The sequence below is a fragment of the Aythya marila genome (genome assembly GCF_965140915.1).
Source record: "Aythya marila genome assembly, chromosome: 17".
Lineage (NCBI taxonomy): Eukaryota > Metazoa > Chordata > Aves > Anseriformes > Anatidae > Aythya > Aythya marila.
The window spans coordinates 413,582-436,530 of NC_139058.1; the positions used below are offsets into that span (position 1 = coordinate 413,582).

Below are 22,949 nucleotides of genomic sequence, written 5' to 3' on the forward strand. Positions count from 1 at the left end.
GAGTGGGGTTGGACCAGATGGCTTCCAGAGGTTCCTTCCAACCTCAGCCATTCTGTGATACTGTGAAATAAGACTGAAATTCCCACAGTTATATGGGACCAGGAGCAGTTGTCATTGTGTGTGCCCAGTTGCATCTTTTCTGTTTATTAATCTGTCTCACATCTCCATCCAAAAGTTACTCTCTGTTTAAACCTGTATTTGTGACTCTTGGTTAATTACAGTGTCAAGCATCTACATGTAGAATTGCAAGCCATACAGACAGTCTATCTGTGGATTTTTTACTTTTATATGAGAAGCTGCTGTTTTGAAGTTCAATACTAGAAAAAGCATTCTCTTTCAAAGGATGAGGTACTAGTAATATTTACAAGATATGGGTGGTTGGGAATGATAAAGAGTTTACACAGCAGCTGGAGGAGTTGCTGCACTGTGATGAGACTAGGTCCCAGCAAACATGTTTCAGCTGTGCATGACTACAGAGCGTGTTTAGTGGACTCGAGGCCCTTTCACCAGAATGGGTTTGTTCATGCACAGATAAGCAACAATCCAGCTTTATAGAACTGTCCAATGCCACTGTGTGTCTACCAGTCACTGCATCTGCATTCACACAGAGAGTAATTCTGATGTGGATATTTCCAAACCATGGGGTTGGGTCAGACTAGAGCCTGACACTTTTGACTGCAGGCTGGGAACTGCTGGAGTGAAAGGACCAAACTGAATCTATCTCTTTACTTCACAGGGCTTGATGCATTCCAGTGGGCCTGTTGGCCGCCACCGCCAGCTGATACTGGTTCTGGAGGGAGAACTGTACCTCATTCCTTTTGCTCTCCTGAAGGGCAGTTCCTCCAATGAGTACCTCTATGAGCGCTTCAGCTTAATTGCAGTGCCATCCATCCAGTCACTGAATCCCAGCTCCAAGGTCTGACATTGCCTTATAAAACCTTCTTTTCATAGAACCTTTTTTCTGAGTTGTAAGTTCCTATACATGCTGGAATAGCAGCAGTTCTGTCCTGCTACACCAGACAAAGAATAGAAGCCACAAATGTACCATCTTCCCAAGGCACTTCCAGGGCTGATGAGCATGTCGAGCACCCCAGTTGTGTGTGAAGTAGACTCTGGTGTAGTTTCTGCAGCACAAAATCACAACCCCAGGCATGCCTGGAAGAACAAAGGGAATGGATATCCTCTTCTAAAGGGTGGCATGTCCTGGGGTGTGGAGCTACACAGCAGACTGCAGAGACGTAGGTGTTTGTGATATATACTGAGCTTCCTTGGTGAGTTAACTGTCCTATCACATTCTGGTATGTTTGCTTCTCAGCTTTCTGTGTGGAGAAGGCCATTAATGTCTCATGATAATGAAGCCATAAGGCAAAGCCAATACTGCCGGCAAATCTTTCAGAAATATCTTCATGCTGATGTATAGCAACAACCATCAGCTTTTCTAAGGTGCACATCTCCAGGGAGAATCTGTTTTTGCTGAGCAGTGTTTTGCTGCATGTCTTGCCTTGCACTGTGTTAAACACAGTCACTGGAACACCGAAAGGGTCTGATTTTTTTCTATTACTCATGTAGGGATTAGGCTTTTCCAGTCAGTATCAGGCCCCAGTAATCAGTTGCATGCAGTACCATGCTGCTGACAGTGGAGATGCTGATCCTTGAAATACAAGTGCCAGAAACCAATGATTACCAATAATCCTCCTTTAAGATGGGAAACTGGGATCTTCTTTGCACTTTTAACGCTGCTACAGCCCTCTAGCGTGACCTGGGCTAAGTCTGTTCCTTTCTATTCTTATCTATTTGTTCTCCTAAGAAGTGGGGATAGAAATCCTGACTGGACTAAAGTGGAGATGTTCCTTGGAATAGTTAAATGGAATAAACTAATGAAATGCAAAGCTTTATTATAGTTACGACAACCAGACTTCTGTTTAGAGCCAAGGAGATGGGATGTTTTTCTACCAACACCTTAACAGACAGAGCTTTGAAGCCCTCTTTTGCTTTCTTTTTCTCTCTGTAGTCCCATGTGAGGAAGAGTACTCCTGCTTACTCCAGTTCTACCTCAATGGCAGCTGTCATAGGGAATCCCAAGCTCCCTTCAGCAGTTATGGACAGGTGGCTATGGGGACCTATGCCCTCTGCAGAAGAGGAAGCATTTATGGTATCTGAGTTACTTGGCTGCCAACCCTTAGTTGGCAGTGCAGCAACAAAAGAGAGAGTGATGAGTGCCCTCACTCAGGCAGAATGCGTCCATTTTGCAACCCATGTCTCCTGGAAGCTGGCTGCTCTGGTCCTGACACCCAACACTGACAGCAATCCAGTCAGCAGCAAGAGTTCATTTGGGAATCCCTACACAATCCCAGAATCCCTTCGGATGCAGGATGATGCCAGTGATGTGGAGAGCATCTCAGACTGTCCTCCTCTTCAGGAGTTTCTGCTGACTGCAGCTGATGTCCTGGATCTGCGGCTTCCTGTTAAATTAGTGGTTCTTGGCTCTTACCAAGAATCCAACAGCAAAGTCACTGCTGATGGAGTCATTGGCTTGACAAGAGCATTCCTGGCTGCCGGGACTCAGTGTGTCCTCGTGTCACTCTGGCCAGTTCCAGTGGCTGCTTCCAAAATGTTTGTGCATGCCTTCTATTCCTCCCTCTTAAATGGGATGAAAGCCAGTGCAGCCCTTGGTGAAGCGATGAAAACTGTACAGAGCAGCAAGCAGTTCTCCCATCCATCCAACTGGGCAGGTAGGAAGAATCTGCCTTTTGATGAACAAAATTTGGTTTCTGGGAAAGGCTCTTATGCCAAATAGTTTGAGTTAAGCAAGGTGTTAGCAGGTAGTTGGGAGTAGCATGTTCCCTGTGCTCGCCCAGAATGCAGCTGCTGTTTCAAGCCCTGATTCATCTGAGTGTGGCTAGAAGTCAGTGTCATGGAAAACAGCAGTATTTCATTGTATAGTAAAATTGCTACAGATTAGACATAATCTAAAGCAATTGCAAGGTAAAGTGTGTTTTGTTACAGTGATTTCATGACTGTAAAGAAATGTGTGATACAGCGACTCCACTGCATGTTTGAAATTTATAGGGGCAAATTTCTTGCTGTATGCTTGGGATACAATTAGCTGGAGAAAATTAACAGAACTTTTTTAATGAGAATGTAGTGAAAATCTAACAAGAAGGCAAGAATCTGTAGCAGCAATCAGTAGTTACGATTTTCATGCCATAAGCCTTACAGGGCTTACTCCTTTGGTCTGTTTAGCAGAGAGGTTTCCCTTGCTTCCACTGGAAATTTCTCAGCAGCGTAAGCCCTGGGGTGCAGTGCTGGAGTTTGCTTCTTCTCAATTTGATTAATGAGTTGAGATTCAGAAAGACCAAGTCTTGGAGTTCAACAATGCTACTGGGATAATTGCAAATTAGCTGGTTTTAGTTTTTAGGGGTTTGTTTGTTTGTTTTTCTCAGCACAAGTCTTGTGTTTTTGAAAGCTGCAAGCACTCCCCAAATGCCTGGTTTTGCACAGGCAGCAGTACTGTATTTTTTAGATGAGACAGCTGATGTGGATATGGCTCTGATATAAACTGTTTGTAGCCATAGGAGCAGGAAACGCTCAGCTTGTTACTTGGAGGAAGTCTGACAGAGTGATTTGAGCTTGTTGAGTCCAATGTTAAGACATGATTCAGAGAATATCAGATTGGATCTGAGTTTACATTAAGAGTCCACAGTACCATTTGTATTTTATTTTCCTTGTAAGACTTTGTTGTCTCAAAGGAAAGACCATTCAAAAAAAAACAAGTGACCACTTCTTAGGCAAAACAGAATGAGCCTGGACACAGGTGCTTGGCATTACCACCAAGTAGGGGATTACAGCCGCTCAGGCTTTCTTAGTATTGCCTCTTCCATGATATGTAAGCAGGTCCCTGGCTTCCACCTTTGACTCTTGGTGGTGAGTCTCGGACAGAGCACCAGAGCAAGGACAGATATCCACATACCTTGTAGATGAGAAGGGATAGGCAGAGTTCCTTGTGCTGATGTTTGGGTAAGGTAGCATTTATATGGTACATAAGCCAAGGCAGGTTTTTGACCAAGACAAGGAAGGCTCTCGCTTTTCTGAGTTCCGTTTCTGTGAGCACTGTTTTTGCATCATTTGATTTCTGCTGCTGTAAAGGAGACATGGGACGTGCTAGGACAGGTTTAGATGCAAGACAGTATTTTTCCACTTGCTTGAGCAGGAGTACAGTTTTGGTTTAACAGAGGATGATAAGAAGCATGCAGAAGTTTTCTGGAAGTTCATTCTATAGAACTGGGCAGTGAGTGCATAGCAACTTTAGGAAAAGACTGTAACTGTGCAGTGTACAGTAAACCATTATTCCATTAGTCTGAAAGGGCAGAGGATATCTTCTGTTTTGCATGTTTCCTGTAATAAATGAGAGATTCTCAGTCTGTTTCAATTCTCAGTAAGTCTCTTATCTGGACCCTGCAGGCTTCATGCTTATTGGGAGTGACATGAAGCTGAACAGCCCTTCTTCGCTAGTAGGACAGGCCCTGACTGAGATTCTGCAGCATCCTGAAAGGGCACGAGATGCCCTGCGTGTCCTGCTACATCTGGTAAGAGAAAGGAAACACTACAGCACCCAGCAGGTACAGGGAGGGGCATTGGAGCCCATGTAGTAGAGAGATGATGTTACCTATGGGTATGCATCTGTAAATGAAGAATGGGAAGACGGATAACCTGATGTGTAACCACTCACAGTTGAATATAAACCTTCACATCTTCTCTCTTACAGTAATGTTATCTTGCTAAAACTTTGGGTCAATGTGAAAAGGGTGGGACACTTTATGTGGTCCCCAGAGCAGATGCTAACTGTATTGTGGCAAAATCTTCCCCAGACATACCTGATTTGCATGAGTTGTTGATTTGGGTCTGTGATTTAAAAATGAGATTATGATTGGGGTTAATTGTTTCTACAAGAAAATAGCTATGGACATGGCAAAGAAGCAGTCACAGAGATGCAGAGCTAGTGAACGCAGGCTCTTTGCGTACTTGGACATGGGGCACTTCTGTTCCCATATTTGGCAGTCACCTTCTGTGGGGAGCAGCAGGACTGAGGTCAAGCTGCCAGATGACAAGAATAATCTCATGATTTTTAGTATTTTTCTTTCCGGTTGTAGTGGGTTTACGTGGCAAGGTTTTGGTAGCAGGGAGCCATAGGGGTGGTTTCTGTGAGAAAGATCTAGAAGCTGCCCCATGTTTGGGAAGGGCCCCATTGTTTTCCAGATCCGAGCCAATAAGCGATGTTGTTTTGCGCCTCTGTGAGAGCATATTTAAGACAGGGAAAAAACGCTGCGCCACACAGCAGCCGGGAGAGTCAAGGGAGTGGGAGAACAGCCTTGCACCAAGGTCAGTGTAGAAGGAGGGGGAGAGGTGCTCCAGGCGCCGGAGCAGAAGTCCCCTGCGGCCTGTGGTGAGGACCATGGTGAAGCAGGATGTCCCCCTGCAGCCCATGGAGTACCACGGTGGAGCAGGGTTCCATGCTGCAGCCCGTGGAGGAGACCACGGTGGAGCAGGTGGCCCTGCACCGACGGAGGCTGCCGCCTGTGGAAGACCCCTGCCGGAGCAGATTCCGGGCCGGACCTGTAGCCCGTGGAGAGGAGCCCACGCAGGAGCAGGTGATCTGGCAGGAGCTGCTGCCCGTAGGGGAGCCAGGTTGGAGCAGTTTTCTCCTGAGGGATGGACCCCGTGGTACGGACCCATATCTGGAGCAGTTCTGGAAGAGCTGCTGCCTGTGGGAAGCCCACGCCGGATCAGTTCATCAAGGACTGCATCCCGTGGGTGGGACCCCACAGCACAGGGGACGAGAGTGACCGAGAAGGAGCGGCAGAGAAGAAGTGCTGTAGACTGACCATAACCCCCATTCCCCGTTCCCCTGCGCCGCTCGGGGGGAGGAGGTGGAGCTCGGCTGCCCACTCGAGCGGAACCACGACAGTCTTTTTTGGCGCCCAACGTGGGGCTCAAGGAATTTTGAGATAAGATGATAGTTAGTAGAAGTAACGGGCAAAAATATGTGCAGGATGATTGTTAGGAATGTACAAGTTGTGAAGAATTAAGAAAGCAGTAACTGTGATATGTTAGTGTGGTGAAGGGACGAGGGGTGGTGTGTGTGTGTAAAATGTCCACCTTGTCGGTGCTGTGATGATGTTATGTTTACTTTGGTGTGGTGAATTCTTTTTTGTTTTGATTTAAGTGAATTTTGTGAAGGTTGTTGTGATAATTGTAAAGTAAGAGTATGTTGTGAGTAGTCTTAAATATGCTTTTAACAGAGGCGAGGGGTGGAATGTAGTGGGTTTACGTGGCAAGGTTTTGGTAGCAGGGAGCCATAGGGGTGGTTTCTGTGAGAAAGATCTAGAAGCTGCCCCATGTTTGGGAAGGGCCCCATTGTTTTCCAGATCCGAGCCAATAAGCGATGTTGTTTTGCGCCTCTGTGAGAGCATATTTAAGACAGGGAAAAAACGCTGCGCCACACAGCAGCCGGGAGAGTCAAGGGAGTGGGAGAACAGCCTTGCACCAAGGTCAGTGTAGAAGGAGGGGGAGAGGTGCTCCAGGCGCCGGAGCAGAAGTCCCCTGCGGCCTGTGGTGAGGACCATGGTGAAGCAGGATGTCCCCCTGCAGCCCATGGAGTACCACGGTGGAGCAGGGTTCCATGCTGCAGCCCGTGGAGGAGACCACGGTGGAGCAGGTGGCCCTGCACCGACGGAGGCTGCCGCCTGTGGAAGACCCCTGCCGGAGCAGATTCCGGGCCGGACCTGTAGCCCGTGGAGAGGAGCCCACGCAGGAGCAGGTGATCTGGCAGGAGCTGCTGCCCGTAGGGGAGCCAGGTTGGAGCAGTTTTCTCCTGAGGGATGGACCCCGTGGTACGGACCCATATCTGGAGCAGTTCTGGAAGAGCTGCTGCCTGTGGGAAGCCCACGCCGGATCAGTTCATCAAGGACTGCATCCCGTGGGTGGGACCCCACAGCACAGGGGACGAGAGTGACCGAGAAGGAGCGGCAGAGAAGAAGTGCTGTAGACTGACCATAACCCCCATTCCCCGTTCCCCTGCGCCGCTCGGGGGGAGGAGGTGGAGCTCGGCTGCCCACTCGAGCGGAACCACGACACCGGTGTGTCTTCTGTGGTCCCACAGGAATGTGGAGTATCCTTGGGATGATGGAAACCTATGAGTATTGCTCGTCATCCCAGTTGCTGGGTATTGTGGACACTTCTCTCTCTTTACTATTTACTGTATAGCTTCACACTGTTGCCTGGTAATGCACAGTGTACTCAGGAGACTGGAACCTGACAGTGAGTCATCCTGTGTGGACAAATGCAGCTGCCAGGCTTATAGGAGATGATCACAATCAAACTGGTACTTTGTTTCCTGTGGCATTCAATTCCCCAGGATCCAAGAGACCAGTGACAGTCATCATAGTGATTTTAAAGCTGTGAGTGTTGAGATACTGAAGCCTGTGTTTTCAAGGGCAGTAGCATCCTTCTGGTTGTGACAAGCCAAGTTCAGCATCAGCATTGCTCTGCCCATAGTTCCTGCATCTTTAATGTGAAAAATGAGGTGGTTAGCAAAAATCGTTTTTAAAATGAGCTCGTGCTGTATTTTCCCCACAGGTGGAGAAATCATTGCAGCGAATCCAGAATGGGCAGCACAACTCCATGTATACCTCCCAACAAAGCGTGGAGAATAAAGTTGGTGGCATCCCAGGCTGGCAGGCACTACTCACTGCAGTAGGATTTCGGTTGGACCCCCCAGCCAGTGGCCTTCCAGCAGCAGTGTTCTTCCCAACCTCTGACCCTGGTGAGCGGCTGCAGCAGTGCAGCACCACCATACAGTCCCTCCTAGGTAAGAAGCAGGCCAGCTGTGGGCTCTGTTCTCATACATCCAAGCAGACATCTGCCTTTCCCTGCCTTTGATGTAACCCTGCAAAATGGTGCTGTTGTTCTAGGTTTCTACAGCAATTAAATAAAAGCATTTAACAGGACAGATGCTCTAGAATTAGATTTGTACTGTAAATTTTGTCATAGATTGTAATCATTTACCTCCGGGTCCAGTATCTGAGAAGTATGATATGACTTTTTCTTCTTCCAGCTGTCAGTCAGAAACTGTATAATCAAATACAAAGTTGAGAAAACTTTTTTTTCTGGAAATTGACACTGTTTTCAGAACCATTCAGTAATGGGGGAGAGAGGCTTTAGGAGTTATCTGAAGTTATATTCTGTTCAGATTGTTGCATTTCTAGCAGGCACGCGACAAGTATTGAACAATCCCTGTTTTTTTTTTGATATTTTTCAGGTTTGCCTAACCCTGCACTTCAGGCACTTTGTAAACTTATCACAGCTTCAGAAACAGGAGAACAGCTTATCAACAGGGTAAGTTGGGAGGTTCTTCTCCAGTACCAGTTTCCAAATGGTTCTTCCCAGGTCAGTAAATTCAGAAACACACAGAACAGTTTATGCCCTGGTTTATCAGCCCCAGAGGCTGCTAGGAATCTTCAGGGTTGAAATTATAAATTTTTCTGTTTGTGTGAATGAAAGTGTGTGTCCAGAAGGGTGAAATGCAGGTATGTTGTTGGGCTGCATGGCCTTGCAAGGGTCTCCCAGTTCAGGGGCAGAAGTGAAAACATAATATGTACTACAGTGAGGGGGAAGCAAAATATGGGAAATTAGTGGTAGAAGCACTAATTGTTTTTTGGCTATCCTATTCAAGGCCCATGTTGGCTCATCTTTGCCCACTGTAATTACCAATACTTCAAGGAATTACCTGACTTTGGACAATGCTCTGTCTGAGAACTTTATCAGGCCTGTGCTTCTTCTGGTTTGAGTGCTTGTTGCTCTGCTGAAAGAATTCACCTTCTTTAAGAGAAAGGCATTGCCACCCTGTGGCTGTGGGAGTCATGCCCCCTACACAGACATACAACCCATCTCCTTGACATTCCTTTCTCTTACCAGTCTTTGTAGCATGCCTAGCAGAACCTAACCTTATTCTGTGCCACTGGCCTGGCTGGCTTTCCTTTATATGTTTTTTACTGTCCTGACTGCTCCTCTAATGAGGTTTATGTTAGTGCTTGCCTTAGTAAGTGAACACACTGCACATAGTTAATAGGTGAAAAGCTCACTTTCTTTTCCCCCTTTTCCATGCAGAAATGTTATAGGGGAGTACCATGGTAAATATCTGGGTTTATCCCTGTGTAGTTTTAGAGAGTAGTTTCTGTCATTGTGAGTCTTATCTGCACAAAATACAAAGTAACAGCTTTGTAATGATCCGTTAAGAAGCCTGCTTTGTCCATCCATTTGACTACGTTCAAGGAGTTTCTTGCCAGAATTTACAATAACATATGGGATATTTCTAACGGCTTGCCCTTTATGGCATTTTGATTTCTTTCCTTGGTTCTTCTGTTAGCGTCTGAGACTTCTGTTGTTGAATAGCAGGGTTATTTTTTCCTCCTTAGCTCCAGAGGAAGGCCCAGAGTAAATGGGGTATGATGCGTAGAGAATGACATTCCAGTAGATCTGAATGTGTGACAGTGTCAACGACTTTACTTTGTGATTGTTGTCTTGCCTTAGATAATTACATCACCCAAAATGTTCAGATGGCTGTTGATGACTAGCAAAAGATGCACTTACTATTTCCTCAGTTGCCCCTTGCAGTAAGTATTGGCAAGGGTATTGCATTGTTTTTGCAAATGTTCTTCTATAGCCCAAGCCCTAGGCAGAATTCCCTTTTGCACAAGAATCTATCTGGTTACAAGTCAGGATTTTTCAGCTTAGCTCTCACATCTGCTGCTGTTACTTGCTTTTCTCCCCTCATTATTCTCAGCGGTTCAGTTGGTGAGATAAGGCTCTGCCTGTCCCAAAGGAGAGAAGACTTTGTTCAAAACTGAAGCATAATTACGAACAGCTCGATCAGTGGGTGTTGCTTTTTTCTGTCTTTCCAGTAAAGCTGATTGATGTTGTAAGGGAGCAGGTGCTCTTGATGTTACTGAAGCAGCAAGGCAGGGAGCTTGATCTCTTGCTCTGAATAGAAAATACTTACCTTTAGTGCAAAATGGAAGGCAGGAAACACAAAAGAACAAACTCTGGTAGCACTACACATACAAGGAAAAACTAGGGATTGTTGAATATTTAAGTGCCAATAATGTATCCCAGAGAAAACAAGAGAAGGGCTTGTTTTATGTTGTCTTCTGCCAGAATGTGGGTTGGACTGGGTATATGCCTGCTATGTGTCTGAGTTGATTGTAATGAGCTGGGCACTCCCAGATTCCAGCTGCCTGTTCCCACACTGCCGGGCTACTGATTCATAGCACAAATCATTTCCATTGCTCCCTTCTTTCTCAGAACAGAGCATCTTGCCAGTCAGGATGCTGTTTTGCATGTGGATGTGTCCCTGCACTGCAGGACTCCCTGTTACAGGCATTTTATAGCACAGAATAACCTGTGTTCTTTCTTTCTTTTCTCCTCTCTTTTCCTTCTTTGTTATTTGCTGCATGAAGGCTGTTAAAAATGTTGTGGGAATGGTGAGTATTACATGCACTGGGGAGTGACGCTGCTATGCAGGATTAAATGCCTTGGTCACTGCAGAGCCATTTTCCTGAGCTGCAGGGTAGTGTCTTCACCCTGCTTTCAGGCCTGGAATTTGCTCCATGGTGCTAATGTGGAAAAAAGACTGCGTAAGCCTTTGTGGGTTGGAAGAGATGGGTGGTCCTGAGGTTAGCCGGTCCCTGATTAATGACTTTCCATCCTTCCTGCTCTGGCTGTGTTTTTGAGTTAGATGGGATCTTGGCACCTTAATTTGTGTCAGATCTTTATAAACACATTTTTTTTCTCAACTTTGCTACTCCTGTGCCTTGAGAACAGTTGAGACGATTCATTCCTGGGAGACCATAGAGGTATTAGGAAAGTCTTCCTTCCTTCTCCTTGCTCAGTTTCTGCTTGCCACACCCCCGACCCTCACTCCTGCTCTGTCTCTAGATTTGCCGCTGTTCAAGTTTGTCCATCATTGCTGTTTCTGGACTGCTCCCTGTGCTCAGACCTTTCATCCCACTGCTCCATTCAGGACCAGCAGCTGAGAGTACAGGTGTACAGGGGAAGGGCTGTTTGCAGTGTATTTCCTTAGCTGTGATTGTCAGAAAAGCAGTTATTTAATTTCTAAGGAATGGCTAATGTTTGCATTGTTACTTTCAGCTACATCAAGTCCTGGTTCAACTTCAGGCAGGTGAGAAAGAACAAGATTTCTCCTCTGCACCAATCCAGGTTTCCATCAGTGTCCAACTTTGGAGGCTTCCTGGCTGTCACGAGTTTCTGGCAGCTTTAGGTAGGAAAACACCTCTTTCTATTATCTTTCTAAAAACTATTGCTAGTTCTATATGGTGGCTTGAAGTAGCAATAAATCTCACAGCTTTAGATTTGTTTGTCTGGGTTCTTTTTGGTCTCTGCATCTCTGGATGTGATCCCTGACTGCTCAGTACATCTCTACCAGCTCACATACACAGACTTTTCACTCACTGTTTGGCCAGTGCTGTGTATTTCTCTCATGCCCCAAAACTTACCCTAAGTCAGCAGAATATGGATTTCAGAGTTTACAGCAGCTTGGTGCTGTCAGGTTGGTTTAAACCCTGTTTTTATTTCAGGATCCTGATTCACTGTTGTTCATAATACATACTTGTGAGTTTGCTTCTGGTCTTCTACCTGCAGTGAACCAATCATTCCTTCATCTGGGAAACGTGCACAATGGACAAGGACAGGGCATGTCAGGGTGATAGTATGTACCAGGGTCTACATTCTACAGAAGAGGCAGATGAGAACTAAGTATTAAACTAGGATTTATTCTGGCTTGGCTGCTGTTTAGAAGAAGGGCTTTGCATGGAAGAGGCAGAAAGAGATGTCCAAGAAGACTACATGAAGAGCTCATAAAAGCTTAACATCGTTTCTCTCATACATTTATGCCTCTTGCTGCCCGGACCTCATTTGCTAAATTCCAAGTTTTTTGTTCTTCTTCAGACCCATTCCTGTGAGAAAGCTTTGGATTCAAGAATGAACGCTAGGGCCATGTGAGACCCTGTCCCCTGAGATGCATTTAGTCCATCGTTCCCTGATAATTGGATATAATTTGTAGCTAAAATACCGACCAGTGCATTTGTATATCAGTTCGGACCAGACCGATTTGTGTATGTGTGTGTTGAATATGTCCAGCCCAGTAAGGCTCACAAGAAGGTGTGTTAAATAGTAATAAAACCAAACCAGCAAAAAGTATATTGTAAGTAAGGAGACATCATTCCAGGACACTGCAGGATTTCATATCTCTTTGTTCTGTTTGTGTTATAAACAAGATGACACTTCTGTAGGACATGGGAACTTTTTACGAGGTGTGATTTTTTGCTCTGTATTCCACTACAGGTTTTGACCTTTGTGAAGTTGGGCAAGAGGAGGTGATTCTGAAAACTGGGAAACAAGCTAATAGAAGGACCATGCACTTTGCTCTACAGTCCTTGCTGGCACTTTTTGGTAAAGCTACTTACAGAAGTTTTTGCTCCTATAACCATCTGATAATTTGATCAGAATGGCTTATGTTGTAATCTCACACTCTTACCTTTTGCAGACATCATGCATTCATCGTCATACATGCATCATAGACCATACATCATACAAGAGGTGCAGCAAATGTATTTTTCTTATGGAAAACAAACACTAAGACTTGGCTGAGGTCAAAGCTGGGAATAGACTCCAGCAACTGGAAGATTTTGAGATATAAAATCATAATCAATTGACAAGTTCCCAAAGTTTTGCTCTAGGATACTTGGTCTGAGGTTCCTGTCCATGCATTTCCTGGTCTGCGCACATTATTTTTCTCACCTAAGTAGTAGGTTGTTGGTTCCTTTTTTAATTTTGTTTTGCTATTTTTCTTTTAAAGTAGAATAGTGCATGCTTTGTAGCATTTCCTCTTAATTCTGATAAGAACATTACTTGGTTTTATTTCATATTACTGTGTATCTAGGGGCATGCTTGTACTTTTTTCTTTTTTCTTTTTTTTAGATTCTACAGAGCTGCCTAAGCGCCTTAGCCTGGACAGTTCCTCATCACTAGAGTCACTGGCTTCTGCTCAGTCTATTTCCAACCCTGTACCCCAGTATCAAAACCCACCATTCTCTCCTACTTGTCCAGACAGCATTGCATCAGATGCCATTTCTGTATATAGCCTGAGCTCTATTGCCTCTTCCATGAGTTTTGTTTCCAAGCCGGAGAGCATGCCAGATGGTGTGGGACACAGAGGACGTCAGGACTATGAGAGGCCAAAGAACATCTATCTGCATAGGCCTGCAATACAGAGCCAGTTGTCACCACAAACCAGCACTGTGGCCAGCAAAGATGAGGAAGAGTATGAAGGTTTTTCTATAATCAGCAATGAGCCTTTGGCCAGTTACCAAGAAAATATAAAAACAAGATTTTCCCCAGATAACAAACATCCCCAAACTGGTCAAACTGGAGGTATTAAAGAACTTGTCAATTCCAAAGGGAGCATAAGTACGCCAAATTCTCCTGTTAAAATGACTCTTATTCCTAGTCCAAACTCACCTTTCCAAAAAGTTGGGAAACTTGCAAGTTCTGATACTGGAGAATCTGACCAGTCTAGTACTGAGACTGACAGCACTGTCAAATCCCAGGAGGACAGTAATCCAAAGCTTGATCCCCAAGAGTTGGCTCAAAAAATCCTGGAGGAAACTCAGAGTCACCTCATTGCTGTTGAACGTCTTCAGAGAAGCAGTAGCCAAATAAATAAGAGCAAAAATTCAGATGATGCAGCTTCTGTGCCAGCGGGTATATCTGCATTCAGATCTTCAGAGACCAGTGCATTCAGTAGGCCAATCAGCTCTAGTCAGAAGAATCAGTCTTCACCTGTTGCAATTAAACCAAAGCCTCCAACGAGGAGTTCATCCCTTCAGAAAGTGAGTTCTGGCTATAATAGCCCCACGACATCGGAGATGTCAAACAAAGAAGGCACAGGCCAATACAGTGGACAGCCATCTCCAAGTTGTGATTTACATGGGTCCTTAACTGAGCAGCCTCACTTTAAGCTCAAGTACCCTAGCTCTCCTTACAGTGCTCATATTTCTAAATCACCCAGAAATCTCTCTCCAAGCTCAGGGCATCAGTCTCCTGGTGGCAGCACCCCATCTCCTGCTCTATCTTATTCCTCAGCTGGTTCTGCTCGTTCAAGTCCAGCTGATGCCCCAGACATAGACAAATTAAAAATGGCTGCCATTGATGAAAAAGTGCAAGCAATTCACAACTTAAAGATGTTCTGGCAGAACACTCCCCAGCACTCCACTGGCCCAATAAAGATTCTCCGAGGAGCTCCTGGCACAATGACTTCTAAGAAAGATGTTCTCAGCTTGCTAAATTTATCTCCACGTCACAGCAAAGAAGAAAGTGCAGATAAGCTGGAGCTGAAGGATCTGTCTATTGAGCAACAACTTGCTTCTCCACAAAAGAACCCTCCAAATGGACACAGACACCCTGAAACTCCAAATGCAGTGACATCAGCTCATTCTCCACCTTCTAGTAGCACTCCAGGAACCGTACTCCCCTTGAGGCTGCCATCTGGGAATGGTTATAAATTCTTATCACCGGGAAGATTTTTTCCTTCCTCCAAATGTTGAAATGTCTTGAGTACCAACTGATGACTTAGAGTCTTGTTAAAGTATTTGCTTCTGCCCACTTGCCTTTATCAATGTAGAACCACAGAATATTATCAAAGAAGCCATGGTCATACCCACAGTTGTAGATACACAGGAACATGACAGATTGACCCTGTCTATTACTGTGTAGAAACATGGGTCTTACACAGATGGGTTTTAGTTTCCCTTAACAGGACCTTGGCAAGACTCACTTGATAACAGGTTCTATGTAGTGTTCCATATTTGCTGCAACAGGTCCAACAAATCTTGTTCTGTTCATAAAGTACTAGATTTTAAGCCACCTACTTGTATTTCTTATCCTAACAGGAGGTTTTTCAGCTGTCTTTTTATACAAAAACTATACATATCAGGGATTGGAGAGGGAAGTGAGAGGAGTGGTATAAACTTTCATTTATACCGCAAAGAAAGTGTGCACAAGTTTCTGCCTGGAGAAGTACAAGCCGTTTCTTTGTTTGGTTTCAAAGGCTGACAGAGAGGACAAGGTAAGACACCTCTAGGTATCTCTGCTAAGTTGTTAGCAAAACACAAGAAATTGCTGGCAATACAACTCCATAGCAGCTTGATACTGGCAGTTCTCTTGCATCATTTAAAGGCTGGTGACACAGACAAGAGGAGAGAGATGCCCCATTCTAAAATCTGCATCTCAGGTAACTTTTTTCTGGAGGGAAACCTTTCAGGTGATTTTTTGCTGGTTGGTCTGCTCCCCAAAAAATGTTTTGGGTATAATGGACAAGATGAGCCTCAGAATGAGATAGTAAGGCTGTGCCAGAGACACAAGTTCTGTTTTTATTGAATGTTCCAATCTTTCTGGCACATAGTGTTACGATGGTGAAATTTTCATCCTGGCAATTATTTGGGCAGCATAGTGTCTGCTAAGTGTGCACAGGAAAGTGAATCTTACAGTTTCGCAGTAGGCAGGAATGTAACATAAGTGTGTGTGATTTAGAAATCACCTGTCCAAATAAATCCTTCTCCGATCCTTCTAGATATCTGCAAATATCTGCAGATGTGTCCCTGATGAGCTCTTTCTCTGGCTAAGGAAACAAGTTTCTTCAGGAGCACGTATACCAGTGTACACGGATGAGATAGGTTAGTGTCAGTGTGCTGTCTGAACATGGACGTGAGGGGACATGCAGACCAGCTGTATGCAGAACCTGTGCACCCTCTGATCTGTGGAGAAAAGAGAACCAAGAGCGCCCCAGAGGTGATGTGTAAAAAACACTAAGCTTTCCTAGGCTAGATGGTGTTTAGGTGTTGTGGATCAAGTTGGAGATGATTATTTTTTAAGTGGCCATTAAATGCAGTGATGTAATCAGAATCAAAATGATAATTTATGTGCACTGAAAACTCTGGATATTAACTTAGCACACTTAGATCCAAGCAAAGTGTTTCACAGGCCATGTGCTATGAAGTCGGAGCACTGGATTACCAAGGCTTTTGGTTTCTATTATGCACTCCCAAAATCTGTCAAGTGACTGAAGGCTAATCACTTCACCTCTCTGTGCCTCGTCTTCCCTGTCTATCTAAGTGGGGATAGTAATACTTACGTACCTACCTCACAGAGGTGTTGTGAGGCTTATTAATTAGGCCCTGACTTTTACATGGATCTTAAGTCAAATTCCAGTCTTGCAACTGACTACCTGAATGGTGAGTGCAGTCAGATCTCTAAATTTATTAGAGTATCGTTGCTGATGCAGATAATTGTTGCACTTGTCATGTCTGGATGCTCTTCTTGAAAATGTGGACCTGAACATTTGTGATTTTTAGGGGGATCTTGCAGGAAAAGCATGATAGCAGGACAGAGGATTCAATTCTGATACTGTAATATAAACTTACTTAGGTTCAGCTTACTTGTGGTGCACATAGGAAACGCTTGCTTAGAGTATATTCTAGAATCCACTGACGTTGGGAGAATGCTTTCACTATCACAAGAAATTAACACAAGTGCTAAAGGCAAAGAATATAGGACTGTGTTGTTATAGTCAGCTAATAATGGATGGTTGATCACAAAAGTTTCAGTGCAGAAAGAAAGAGTAGTTACTTATTCATATTATGCAATGTAGCAAAGCAGTTGAGTAAACCCATTCAACTCATACAATTCAAATTATTTGTCTATATATTACATCTTTCTGAGATGGTTTGGTGCTAGATATCTTCTCGCCATTAGGTGGGAAAAATTAGAATAGTGGGCCCAAATGAGTCAGCACAGGATCTGCATGTCATATAGATGGCAATGTTGCTGATCATGCAGCTTGCTGTGGTCACAAGACTGCTGACAGACTCCGTGTGACCTACTCTGTTTCCAACCAGCATAACTTTTAGAACGACATCCCAGGAACATCCAGGATGGAAGTGGGCAGCTTCTTGTTTATAGCAACAGCAAATATTCCCTGTAGTGCTGCAAAACATGCCGGAAATAAGCCTCTTGTAGTTTACTTCCATAACTAAAGGATCTTTACTCTGTAGAAATTCTATACTGCCATTTTGGTACAAACCATTTTCATGCTGCCAGTAGGTTTCATACTGGCTTTAAGTTTTCAGAAAGAGATAAATCAGGGGTGGGGGGTGGTTCTTCTATTGTGTTGTTGTTTTTTTTAAGGGGAGGGGAGTATTAGAAGCGGGGAAAGGTTCAGATGTTCAGTATTTGGGAAATTGGTGTTGTATAAATATGGAAGGTGAGTGTCACTAGAACAAGTCTTTTGAGAAATTTATTTCCATTAGCTTGACAGAGGACACTTCCATTGGCTTAATGAGAGCCATGAAAATGCATGCTTGCTTGTCTGGGAGACACTTCACACACCTTGTGCCTCACTCCACCATCACCTGAATGAGAAACAACCCCTTTGTGAGGAAAAGAAGTTTTATCAGGTTTGCCCAATATGTGGAGAAATTCAGGAAATAACATGTTCTGCATTTGATATTAGAATCCCTTCTGTGGAGTTTAAATGCATTTGTTGTTGTTGTATTTGTGCATGGTACAAGTGACAACACTGCTTAATACAGTGAGCAATAAGAATTAGGTGTTACCAACTTCCACATTAAACCTGCCACATGCAACAGTTCCCCAAGGCCATAGAATGTGTTTTAGTTTGGTTTTATTCAGTATATTTTACTGTGTGAGATACTAATTGCAGCTGTTTTATTGACTGTCTTTAGCTTAAACTAAAGGGGAACAGTAAATAATCTCACTGAACAAAATCCAGTTTAATTTGATTTTGTTGGTTAGCCTGAACTCTGACTGGTTACTGATTTTCCTTCTTTTTCGTGATACCTTATTTAAACAAGGAAAAAGCATTGAAGGGGTGCTACACCCATGTATATCACTCTTGGCCGTATTTCCTCTCATTAGATCAAACTGGTTCTGTGACCATCTCTTTCAAGGTGCAGAACAGGAGGACAGAAAATCTGTGAATCTGCAAAGAAACACTGGTAGTTTCAGGCTAGGTGATGATAATGGTTTGGGTTTATTGCATTGCCATGCAGACCAGAAAAGTTGCGAATGCGCATGGAAAACTTGGCCCCTCGGTTGCAGAACACCTTCAAAGAGCGTTGAAGATGATAACTCAGAAAGGATTGTCAGCAAAGACTCTTCCAAGCAGCAGCCCTTTAGCACTTGCTCTCCTTGTATGCAGTGTTAGCCATGTTTGGCCTATATGGACTTTTTTTGTAAATTAAAACTGTTTCCAGACAGCATTAAACTTTTTATATTATGAAATTTACCATGTAAAAAGATTTTCATATTTTTATTGAAATTGCTAAGGCATTTGGCCTTCTTCCTTTGTGATTTCAGTGTCTATTAAAGCATGAGTTCTCTCAGTACTCCAGTCTCTTGTTCTAGGGTGACATTGTTAACAAATTTGTTAGCACACTGCTCTCTGTCCTGGCAGGTGGCTTGGAATTTTGAAGTGTGACTAATGGGGTGACAGCTGTCCTCAACTTCTCCTGTGGAAATGAGGGGTCACTGAGAACTTAATGTATTTTTTTATCAGAATGTAGCTCTGCTGCTACAAATGATGACTCGAAGTTGCGTTTCCTGGTAGGCGGTGAAAACCAGCATTTGCTCACTGTCTTTCTTGTTTTAGTCAGCAGCAAAACGACATGTAGGCTTGGAAGGAACGTCACGGACCACCTATTTCCACCCCTGCACAGTGGAAGGACCAAGTGCTGAAGGTACGATACATTTTCCCCACACCCTTTGCCATTTGAAACTTGCTTACTTAAGCCTTCCCTCTGCTCTTGTGTTAAAGATGCCATTGTCCTTAAAGGAGGTGTTGGTGACCAGATGAAACTAATCAGAATTTGACTTTTTTATGGTCTCTGGAATTTTCGTTGATGCCTCCCTCCCAGTTGTGTAAACACTACCTCTAGCCCTGTTGATAGAAGACACAAACCATGTCCTAGGTCATGAAACAGCAGGCTGCTACTGGCCTACAGTCTCTACCCTCCAAGTCTTTAATCTGCTGAAAACGAGGGAACCTAAACCACACAAATCACTGCAGTCTTCCTGGCACTAGTTCTTTTGAAAGGGACTTTTCCTGGCATGCTTCTGAAATGTAGCTGATTCTCTGTATTTGAAGACACAGATGGTGCAGCTCCCCAGCAAGGGTTTTATAGATGGCTGCCTCAGCTTGGTCATGCTCGTAGGACTACCTACAACCTGGTGACACGTCTTATTGTTGTTACTAAGATTCTTCCATTTTATCACAGAGATTCAAGAAAGTCCTGTTCCCTTCAGAGACATACTTCTAGAACAGCAAGTGTTGGAAGAAGTCAGCTCAGAACTGCAAAAAACAGAAGGAAGTTGTCTAAAGCCTGACCTTGAACGTTTTTGTATCTAGTACTTAGTATGCTAATATGTGTCAGGGACAGGTTGGAGCATTCTTTGAGTGTCCAGATGCACACATACTGTGGGTTGATGTACACTACCAGCAGCACATACCTGCATGTGCCCTTCCCTCACCCTTCTGCCAGATGCGTGAAGCACAGCGCACAGTTCTGTTCCTGCCAGCTCCCAGCTGGAAGCAGCATTTGCTTCTCCCTAAGAATGGTCAGGGAGACTTGCAAACACCCCAGCTCTCATTCCATCATATAATTTATCCCACATGACCTCATTTTCTCATTATTTATGTACTCTCCAAAGAGAAGAACTTTTTTTTTTTTTTTTTAATTCCTGTCAGAAAGAGTACTGTCCATCTTCTCTTACATGGTGACATCAACTGTGTGGGATCTTATTGGTAAATTACTGTGCCTGGTATTTCACTGGCTTCTGAGAAAGCTGTTCTACAGGGAACTGCAGCAAATGCTGCTTGTACAACAAGAAGCATGCTGTCCCTGTAAAGGGTCTCCCACATCTTCCTCTGAGAATCTCTTGGAGGGGGCTTCGGTTTGCTGCCAGCCACTACAAAACAATCCGAGAGGTCACCATCACAAACATCTTTTCTTCTCTTGGTTAGTCCTCAGACTTCCAGTGCTTTGTGGCTGTAAGAGAGCAGATGATAACATGTGCATTGCTATTCCAACATGTGACCAGGACAGGAGGATATTCCCTAAAAGATACTTCAGGGCGCAAATGGAAAAAGTCAAACTCAGGGTTAGGCACATGGGTACCAACACTGTACCTGAGATTGCAGATTAGATAGGAGGACTCCAGTGACATTTATGTCAGAATTAGGGTATACTTACCTCACCTACACTGTTCCCAAGTCTCAAATCTATAACCTGGGTGCTGAAGTGCAGAGCTTTGATCTTTTGGCATAGAAGAGCATGTTTAGATATTAAAAACAATAAGAAAAAACATGTTCTCATTCGCTGTTCATTGAATGAAAGTATGATTGCTGCTATTACAAACCCCTGTTCTATCACATCAGGGTCCTGGGAACTCAATGGAAGGGAGGAGTTCTGGTTCAGAGAGATAGTTCACATCCCCTGCATTGGCAGCCCAGCCCCGCAGCTTCTGCCTTTTACCCTTCCAGACAGATGCAGTTAGTTGTCCTGTTCTGCGATCGGTGGAAAGCTGTTAGAGCGAGAGCAAAGCCTGCCCTGCAGCACAGTACCGGAGGCTGTAAGAGGGTCACAGGCACTTCACAAGTAGGCTTGTTCCTAAGGTACGAGCCTTGTGCGGCACTGTGTCTGCCATGGGACCTAACCTGATGTCTCGCCTGATGTCTTCCAGCTACTGTACACAGAGGTGAATAACGCAGGCCAGCCTGTTGACCCAGCTCCTAGTGTGGTGGGCACTGGCCAAGCATGCTTCTTCAGCAGGTCCCGTTACAGACCTCCTGCCACCATGCTCTTACATTTCAATGTCGCCATCCCACTTCACATACATGCAAACCTGTGTTTAGGCAGCGGGACTCCAGTCGGTCGGCAAGCTCAATCTAACAAAAGCCAGGAGCTGCTGAGGTGCTACTGCACTGTCTGTATTTGATACCTATGCAGGGTGAACATAGGCCAGAGGGCTCCCATGAAGAACAGCGTGCTGAGGAAGCATCCTGTCCAGCAGCAGAGACCGTGGTGAAATTGTACATATGGGTCTGAAGTGGTTTGTCTGTATGCAGTGTCTGGAATCAGCAGGATGTAGCTACTCAGATGATGCTGTCGTGTGTGGTATGATCTGGGTATAAACAAAGAGAATAAGGGTTTTGGAGGGAGCACACTTTGCAGCTGGCTGAGTAAACAAAAGACAAATGTTGTCCATATGGGGAAAAAGCAGCAGCAGGGGACTACATTGAGCCAGGATTTTGAAAAAAACAAATAAAGGAAAGTTCAGAACGCTTGAGAACTTTGGGAAGCAGACTCTTAAAGTCCCACCGTGTCCTGGCACAGCCCTTTGTAATTTCTTTGCTTAATAAAACAAAGCCGGTACAGGCAAAAGTCTGAGTGGCAGTTTCCGTAGCATCCATCTTTCACATTGCAAGGGACTTGAATGAAAGTATGTTTTTATAGACAGAGCATATTGAAGATTTTTTTTAAAGCCATTTAATTGTGGGAGGGTTGTCTGGCAACATTGAATTTCCCCATCTGAATCTCTGCTCTCTTCTACTCTGTTGGGGATGATGTGTAAATGCATCATTAGTTCTAGTTACTGATGAACAAAACTTGGGAAAGATGGCTTCAAAGGGTGGACAAAGGTGAGCCCACAAGTAGGGTCTGTGGCCCTTTTTGGGAAGAAGGATGAAATGCATACATGTGGGGATACGGACACTGTGCTGGGACGGATGCTGGAGTGGGAGTCCACTGAGTGCAAAAACATACAGTTGCTACCCATAAATTAAAACTGTACATTTAAATTTCCTGTGGGTTGAAAACTGACAGAAATGTCCATTCAAAATAGCACTTTATTTTGTCAGCAATAGGGCAGCATTATTCACAGTGACAATCTTTGCAAGTGTAAACACTGTCAGCTGTACCACAGCGAGACATATCTACATTTTTTGAGGAAGAATCATTTCCTTTCCAGAGTGCTAAACGCTAAAGTTTTGCCCTCCCTTTGTCAGATCTTGAAGTGTTTAATTTTGCTTTTCTTTCTGATTTACCTAGTCTTTTCTGTGGGCATCTAACACAGTGTTAAAGGGGAAGGAGCTCGTTAGCACAGCTGTGAAGAAAAATCTGAAAAATTTGAAAGCTAACGCTTGGAAACTGAAAAGCAAATTAAGACATTCAGAATGCATTATTTTCAACAAATACTGAGTTTTTATTGAAATCATGTTTTTGAACACCCAGAAACAGTGCTAGCCTTCACTTTCCTGTTTCATTTTCAGTGCTCCTTCATTTTCCTGTTTTGTCCCCAGCATTCAGCACTGCACATCTCTGTAGTACCTGAGAGCCTCCTACAGAAAGATTTGTTGTTACTAGGGAAATCCCTACACGGACTCATGGAAGCTCTGTGTGTTTCCCTTTTTGGATTAAAAACCTAAAGGTTTTGACTCTGAAAGCTTTTTTTTTTTTTCCTTCCCCTTTTTCCCATTTTTCTGTTGTCCCCACTTTGCCATTTGTTACATTAAAAGAAAGGTGTTGGAAGAAGGGGCAGCTGGAGCGCTGCTGCTGTCCCAGCAGTGTTCGTGTGGCCGCGGTGCCGTCCCGTCCCTTCCCCTCCCCTCGCCTCCCGTCCCGTCCCGTCCCGTCCCCTCCCGCCCCGCTCCGCCCCAGCCGAGCGGTGCCCCCCCCCCCCCCGCAGCCCCGAGCTCCCCGCTGCGGCGGGGCCGTTTCTGTCCGCGGGGCCGCGCTCCCGGC

At 44.6% G+C, this 22,949-nt stretch overlaps 1 protein-coding gene across 4 annotated transcripts in view; it reads left to right on the forward strand.

The window, feature by feature from the left end:
* Positions 1-22,527, forward strand: part of TTC28 (tetratricopeptide repeat domain 28) — a gene marked incomplete at its 5' end in the record, with an annotated part of 156,886 nt that extends 134,359 nt beyond the window's left edge. For 3 of the 4 annotated variants that reach the window (XM_082773929.1, XM_082773930.1, XM_082773931.1), the window contains 8 exons: positions 737-916; positions 2,012-2,732; positions 4,462-4,586; positions 7,636-7,867; positions 8,318-8,394; positions 11,206-11,335; positions 12,418-12,525; positions 13,054-18,536. In XM_082773929.1, the coding sequence (XP_082630055.1) occupies positions 737-916; positions 2,012-2,732; positions 4,462-4,586; positions 7,636-7,867; positions 8,318-8,394; positions 11,206-11,335; positions 12,418-12,525; positions 13,054-14,678 (3,198 nt within the window). In that variant the 3' untranslated portion in view covers positions 14,679-18,536. Of the gene's footprint in view, positions 1-736; positions 917-2,011; positions 2,733-4,461; positions 4,587-7,635; positions 7,868-8,317; positions 8,395-11,205; positions 11,336-12,417; positions 12,526-13,053; positions 18,537-18,799; positions 18,888-19,424 lie in introns of those variants that run through there. The other variant, XR_014318671.1, reaches the window with a different exon arrangement.
* Between the last annotated feature and the right edge of the window lie 422 nt (positions 22,528-22,949).